At 44.9% G+C, this 7843-nt stretch overlaps 2 protein-coding genes across 2 annotated transcripts in view; one reads left to right on the top strand and one right to left on the bottom strand.

Annotated features, from left to right (window-relative positions):
• Positions 1–232: 232 nt before the first annotated feature.
• LOC113541951 (uncharacterized) lies at positions 233–2098 on the bottom strand. Its single transcript, XM_026939141.3, has 2 exons — positions 1946–2098; positions 233–1046 (listed from the first exon to the last, which is right to left on the bottom strand). The coding sequence occupies exon 2, from the start codon at positions 1044–1046 to the stop codon at positions 660–662; it is 387 nt and encodes a 128-aa protein (XP_026794942.2). The 5' UTR covers positions 1946–2098; the 3' UTR covers positions 233–659.
• A 1710-nt stretch (positions 2099–3808) lies between these two features.
• sos2 (son of sevenless homolog 2 (Drosophila)) overlaps positions 3809–7843 on the top strand; it is a 27367-nt gene continuing 23332 nt past the window's right edge. The window contains 1 exon segment of the mRNA XM_034302492.2: positions 3809–4890. Coding sequence (XP_034158383.2) covers positions 4810–4890 — 81 coding nt within the window. The 5' untranslated portion in view covers positions 3809–4809.

The following is a 7843-nucleotide window of genomic DNA, read 5'->3' on the forward strand; positions in this document are numbered from 1 at the left end:
TAATTACACACACACACACACACACACACACACACACACACACACTAAATGAATGTCAGGATTGAAATAAATTACCCTTAGGAGTGTGTGTGTTTGAGAGAGAGAGAGAGAGAGAGAGAGAGAGAGAGAGAGAGTTAGGGCTTAAATCAGATCCTACCCTTTAAATGTATATAGAGAATTCTGTTCTATAAAAATCTCTCACTCACAAACAGGAACTGGATTTATTCCATTTATTGATTTTTTATTAAAAAGTCAGTATAAAAAACTGCACATACACTAATACACAACTCTAACACACAGTAAAATAACACACATGTGAAGTGATCATTACAGCTGCCATTGTGTAGCTTCAGTTCACAGTGTTGTTCAGACCCTCAGAAACTTTCCACTTTAGTGAATTTGAGTAAAAAACATTTTACAAACTTTCTCCAAAATGTCTGGATTAATAAATAAATCAGGATTATTGTTATTAAACTGCAGCAGCGGTGAAGGACGTAATAAACACACATTTATATTATTACACTGCTGTTAGTGACCTGACTGTGTGTGTGTGTGTGTGTGTGTAAAACATCAATTCATGGTCTTGTTGTTTTTAAATTTCTTTTCTTTTTAAAGTTCTCTTAATCTCTGATCTGTCTGTGTTTCAAATGCTGCTTCCATTATTTTTCTTTTTCCTCCTCTTTGGGATCAGTGATGGAGTTTAATAGTGGTGATGTAGTGTTCTGATTCTCTTCTACGCTGGTAGCAGGTTGAATTTCTGAGGAGAAACCAGGAGGAATAATCAGAGATCCTCTTCTCCCGATGTTCATCTGAGGTTCCTCTTCTGGATCTTCAGAATCTTTTAGAACTTCTGAAGATTCAGCATCTTCTGGATCTTCAAGATCTTCTGAATCTTCTAGATCTTCTAGATCTTCAGGATCTTCAAGATCTTCTGAATCTTCTAGATCTTCAGGATCTTCTGAATCTTCAGGATCTTCTAGATCTTCAGGATCTTCTGGATCTTCACCTTGACTGATGTTGGACATGTCTGGGCTGTGATGATCCATCTGTACAGTGAGGAGGAACAGCACGTCACACCACAGTTAAATTAGCAGAAATAACAAGTGTGTCAGGGTGAGGTGATGGAGAAACGTTTATTCACCAGAATCCACTAAAATCTAATTTCATTCACAGGAATGAAGGGAAGTGAAATGTTGGTTTACAGTCTGCAGGTAGAATTCCACAAATCCTGCACAGTGCTGTAAATACAGAGCATTAGCTTTTCTGCCGTAATAAAAAGTATTTTTAAATAACAGGAACATTATAACTGTTAGAGCACCAACACAAGTTTATAAACTGACGGCAAATAAAAATCAAGTCGTCCAAACTAGTTTTTATCTGCAATATTTGAAAACATTTTTGGGTCTTTAATATTTTTATTGGTGCCACAGTGAAATAAAAAAAACAATCATTTCCCCATTTATGGTATGAAATGATCCTTCAGCTCTTTGTCAAAGCAACAGAAATGGTGAAAGAGTGAAAGAAGTGAAAGAGTCCATGAAAAGCCTCAAGGAAGAAAAGCTGGTTCTTCTGGCGTTCCTTTGTTTAGAATGAAGTAGGCATTAAAAATTCAAATATCATTATTATACAGAGAGAGAGAGAGAGAGAGAGATTGTGAAAAAGGGATGAATATGAGTAGTTAAGAACGTGACTGTGGTGTTAGTGTGAATTACTAACACACTGCAACAGATGAAAGTGAACACAATCCCTTATCTGGGAGTTTATTCACCTCTATAAACTCTGCATTCACGTTCAACATTTTTAATATATATTTTTACACAGTATTTTTGGACTAATAGAATGAGAATAAAGTCTAATTCACAGATGAAAGACTTCTGCACTTTGTTTCAGTCACAATGTAAAATCAGTAAAATCTTTTATAAATCTTAAAGAAAAGATCACTTACTGTGAAGGACACTGCAGAGAGGATGATGAAGAAGGAGGAGATGATGAAGAAATAGAAGTAGAGATGTTAGGAGTGAGACAGATTCAGGAGTGTGAGAGTGAGAGTGACTGCAACACGCTTCTGTTCATCACCACAAAGAGACCGTTTAACGGTCGGATTCTACTTTCAGTTTATTCCCGCCCTCTGCTGGGACAATGAATGGATCATACACTCTGTGTGTGTGTGTGTGTGTGTGTGTGTGTGTGTGGAGGTGGAGTTGAAGTGAATATACTGTGTTTATTAGTGTGTGTTGATGCTGATGTCCACATGGTGGCGCTGTGGCGCTTTCTGTTCCTTTACAGTGCAGTGCTTCTGCTCTCACACACTGCATGAGGACTGTGTGTGTGTGTGTGTGTGTGTGTGTGTGTGTGTGTGTGTGTGTGTGTTTTCCTGTTCTAACACACTCTGTAACTGTAGTGTAAAGCCTGCTGTATTAAACTCCACACTGTGTGAGCTAATCTGCATTAGACAGCGGGAGGAAACCGGAGAATGTGGAGTAAACTCACCGCCCCACACCGCCCCACACCGCCCCACACTGCCCCACACCGCCCCACACTGCCCCACACCGCCCCACACTGCCCCACACTGCCCCACACTGCCCCACCCCGCACCGCCCCGCACCGCCCCACGCCGCCCCACGCCGCCCCACGTCGCCCCGCCCCGCGCCGCCCCACGCCGCCCCACGCCACCCCACGCCGCCCCGCGCCGCCCCACACCCCGCCCCACACCGCCCCACACTGCCCCACACTGTCCCACACCCCACCCCACACCGCCCCACACTGCCCCACGCCGCCCCACACCGCCCCACGCCGCCCCACACTGCCCCACCCCACACTGTCCCACCCCTCACTGCCCCACGCCGCCCCACACCGCCCCACGCCGCCCCACACTGCCCCACCCCACACTGTCCCACCCCTCACTGCCCCACGCCGCCCCACACCGCCCCACATTGCCCCACACCGCCCCACACTGCCCCACGCCGCCCCACACTGCCCCACCCCACACTGCCCCACGCCACACTGCCCCACGCCGCCCCACGCCGCCCCACACTGCCCCACCCCACACTGCCCCACGCCGCCCCACACTGCCCCACCCCACACTGCCCCACCCCACACTGCCCCACGCCACACTGCCCCACACCACACTGCCCCACGCCCCGCCCCACGCCGCCCCACACCGCCCCACACTGCCCCATGCCCCACACCACACTGCCCCACCCCACACCGCTCTGTCCCTTCAACCATCCAGCATCTACAATTTCACACAGTTTACATCACACATGCATTTATTTCACACAGTTCAGTTTATATTTCTGTCTCACACACACACATGCAGAGAGACATTCCATTACACACAGGTAGAGTCTCCTGTTAGGGAACAGTGGAGGAATGTCAGCTCTGTTTAAACACTGAAAGTAAAAGCAAATACCAGACAGTCACGTGTTAAACAGCCTGTAACGCTGAATCTGATTTCCTGCACACACACACACACGCACACACACACACACACGCACACACACACACACACACACGCACACACACACACACGCACACACACCGACTTCACCAGATTACACTTTAAAACAGCACACTACTACTACTGCTGCTAATATACATTAAAATTAATAATAAATAAATACATAAATAAAATATAAACTTAATATAAACTAAAGAGTATATGTATTATAAATTATGTGAATAAACTATTATTATTATTATTATTATTATTATTATCCAGCGCCTCCTTTCTCTGTGCGTCATTTTCGGGAAGTGCGCGCGCGCGCGTGCGCGTGTGTATGTGTATGTCTATCTGTGTGTGTGCGCGCTCCCGACAGAGCAAGCGAGTCCCAGAGGCGTCTGTGCGCGCGCGATTCCTCTGACAAGAGCAGCGCACGAGCGCAGGAGCAGAAGACGGCAGCCGAAAAACAAACAAAACAAAACAAAACAAACAACAACAACAAAACAAATCGGAGCGCCCTGACCGCGGATTAACACCGGAACCGAACCGGATTCTTTTGGGAATTGTTTTTTGTTGTTGTTGTTGTTGTTGTTGGAGCATGTAAACGGACAGACTCCGGTGGAAGATGACAAACAGGCGCGCGGAGAGCGAGGACACGCGCACTGAACCGGAGCGGCGCTCGCGGAGTGCACCGAGGCCCCAGCTGTGCCCGCTGCTGCCAGATGTGCCGTTAGCTTAGCATAAACACACACAGAGACCGCGAGACTGTACCGGATATAGATATAGTTAGTGTGTGTGTTTATGTGATTGTCACTTTACACTCACACACTCTCTCACACATTCTGACTGGAAACGCGAAATCCGATTAGCATAACCGCTAGGCAGTTAGTCTGGCTAATCACGGCTAGCTAATTAGCATAAGCGAAGGAATCTGGTGTGTGTGCGCGCGCGTTTAGCGCTTAGCTCTTAGCTCTTAGCTGGCTAATCACAGCTCGCTAGCTGGACAATTCCTCAGAATCCGATTAGCTCGGCTAATTAGACGATTAGCTTAACTGTGGGAAGCTAGTGGGAGCTAATCACAGTTAGCCAATTAAGCTGTTAGCTGAAAGTCAGTCAGAGGAGCAGCTGAGGGGAATTTAATAATAATAATAATAATAATAATAATTACAAACTCAGAAGGTTTTAATTAAATAAAAATAGTTTAGGTCGTGTCGCTAGTGAGTGAGGGAGTGAGTTAGCCGGTGGCTAGCTCCGGGTGAGCGGTGTGTGTGTGTGAGTGAGTGAGTGAGTGAGCGGGCTGCACTGAGCGCGCAGGCCGATGAGGAGAGCCCAAACCCGGGCACGGGCCACGGCGTCGCTCCGCAGGCATGCAGCAGCCCGGATACGACTTCTCCAGCGAGGAGAACAGCTCCAAGTGGAGAGGCCTGTTCGTGCAGGCGCTCAGGAAGGTCAGATTTATTCACAAAACACACACTTATTTATACAAAACACTTTATTCATCATTTCTGGATGGCAATATGAGTTTTTTCTGGTAAAAACTAAAAGGCTGTATGGACACACACACACACACACAGAACAGTTTCTCCTTAACTAAATATTAATAATAAATATATTTCTGTTATATATACATATAAACATTGCATGATAGAAGATGAGTGTTTTGTGTGTTTGCTGCCTTTTTTCTACTTTGTATATATATTTTTATCTTTATTGCACTGTGCATGTTTCTGTACAGGACAAAATATTTCCTTTCCCATTACACACTTCTTCATTTTTCTCTCCACCTCTTACCAGAACTCGATAACTTCTTTAACATTTCCGTCCACATAAACCCCAAACCCTGCAGTGAAAATGTACACATTCCTGCTTCTGCTTCACTGTTATAAAGCCTCGTAAGCCTGTAGTACAGCCTCGTACACGGCGTGTTACGGCATCATAATGAACGGTTTGGAATAATTTGCTTTTATTCCTCAGTAAATCTTCACAGACGTCTGTACGGCGTACACGACTGGATGTTTCTCAGCAACGTCGTGTAAGACAATGTCAGAAGATTTGGCGAGTGTGTGACGAAAAATTGTGCAAAACACAAAATACCTGAACGATAGAAGAAATTAGATCTGAAAGCACGAGCCGGAAATGTCCGAGTCGAATAACGATTAAATCATTGAGAATACAGAAAACCGAGAAAGTTCTGAGCAGCAACCAATCAGAAAACGACATGTACACGTTTCCTGGCGCTAAAGTGAACTAATTAAACACAAATTAAAATAACACGCTATTCAGTATGATCTCGATGTTCCTTTCACGGTTTCGTACTAATTTCATTCTCAGATTAGATTAGCGAAGCGAGTAACTGAACTAGCTACATACGTTAAACAGAGACACCAACGATTCCGCACTTTATTTCTCTTCCTCACGTCTCTGTACACATTTAGTGCGCGATCGTATCAGACAGCGTGAGACGAAACCACGGCTATACGTTTTTCTTACGAACTATTCGCAGGTAGGAACTAAAGTTGCGAGCGGGGAACTGAAGAAGCGTCGGATTCACACGCAGCACAGGATCGATCCGACGAATCGCTCGAGACCATCGCTCGGATTTGCCGCTTTAGTAGAGTGTGTTTACGAAGGATTTTTTCCCCCTTCTTCAAATTTTTTGCTTAATTTTCATTCAGGTGATACTTAGAGCAGGTGTGTGTGTGTGTGTGTGTGTGTGTGTGTGTGTGTGTGTTTCGACATGCTGTAACAAGTTTCTGTTTTTACACAAGTTCATGTGTTAAAAACGAGCTGAGATGGTGACGTCAATGCAGACCTGACTCACTGTGTGTGTGTGTGTGTGTGTGTGTGTTTGATTTGCACAGGGGTTTCCCTCTGTTTACTGGAGAGCTGCTAGCATACTAGTTTCCATGGAAACGCAGAGAGAGAGAGAGAGAGAGAGAGAGAGAGGGGGGGGAGTGAAACTGAGAGTATTAGTCATGTTGTGTTGAGCAGGTGTTTGTGCGTGTGTCGGTGTAAAGCCGTGTCAGAATAAACACGCGTGAACAACGTAAACAAATCTGTTCTTCTCCTCTAATGATATGGAAAGAATAAACACTGTGTGTGTGCTGCTCTCACAGGAAAATAATCAACACCTGGGTGTGTGTGTGTGTGTGTGATGTGGAGTTACTGCTCATTGTTTTCCTGTAACAGCATGTGTTCTATTCCTCTTACACCACAGCAATTTCCCAACAAATGACACGTCACACTTTTTATCCATTTATAGTTACATTTAAATGAGTCAGTTCCTGTTGTCGCTTACGTTATAGCAGCTATAAACACTCGTTCCGTCACCAGCCTCTTTATTCTCTCTCTTCAAGTTAATAGGACAAAAAATAAACGCAGCTTGTTACGCATGTTACTGAGAAACTGCAAAGAAGCGTAAACTCCTCTGTCCTGAAACTTACAGTTACAGCTTTACCTCTGACTGTTACAAAGCGCTGACACTGGAGACTCCTTCCATAATGTTACATAAACATTTCATTACTTTAAGAAAACTCCAGCATATATCTGATTTTTTTACTCTGTTTATTATCAGTGGAGCGTCTGCTGTACGAGTCCCTGTGAATGAGCTGTTGCTGTAGAAACGATAACGAGCGCGTTAATATAAACCTGCAGTACTGTCAGAGCTGCTGTTATAGAAAACTAATCAACACCTGACGACCAATCACAATCCAGAATTCAGCAGCACTGAGTAGTAAACACGCCATTATCCCTACTCCCTAATCCCTGCTCCTTACTTCCTAATCCCTACTCCCTAATCCCTACTCCCTAATCCCTACTCCCTAAGCCTTACTCTCTAATCCCTAATCTCTAATCCCTACTCCCTAAGCCTTACTCTCTAATCCCTAATCTCTAATCCCTACTCCCTAATCCCTACTCCCTAAGCCTTACTCTCTAATCCCTAATCTCTAATCCCTACTCCCTAAGCCTTACTCTCTAATCCCTAATCTCTAATCCCTACTCCCTAAGCCCTGCTCCTTACTTCCTAATCCCTACTTCCTAATCCCTACTCCCTAATCCCTACTCCCTAATCCCTACTCCCTAAGCCTTACTCTCTAATCCCTAATCTCTAATCCCTACTCCCTAAGCCTTACTCTCTAATCCCTAATCTCTAATCCCTACTCCCTAATCCCTACTCCCTAAGCCTTACTCTCTAATCCCTAATCTCTAATCCCTACTCCCTAATCCCTACTCCCTAAGCCTTACTCTCTAATCCCTAATCTCTAATCCCTACTCCCTAAGCCTTACTCTCTAATCCCTAATCCCTACTCCTTACTCCCTAATCTCTACTCCCTTATGAACAGGATGTAGTACACCAGTGTAGGGAACAGAATGAGCGAATAGCGTCTGTGATAGTGAGTG

The sequence above is a fragment of the Pangasianodon hypophthalmus genome, chromosome 3 (assembly GCF_027358585.1).
Source record: "Pangasianodon hypophthalmus isolate fPanHyp1 chromosome 3, fPanHyp1.pri, whole genome shotgun sequence".
NCBI classification, from domain to species: domain Eukaryota; kingdom Metazoa; phylum Chordata; class Actinopteri; order Siluriformes; family Pangasiidae; genus Pangasianodon; species Pangasianodon hypophthalmus.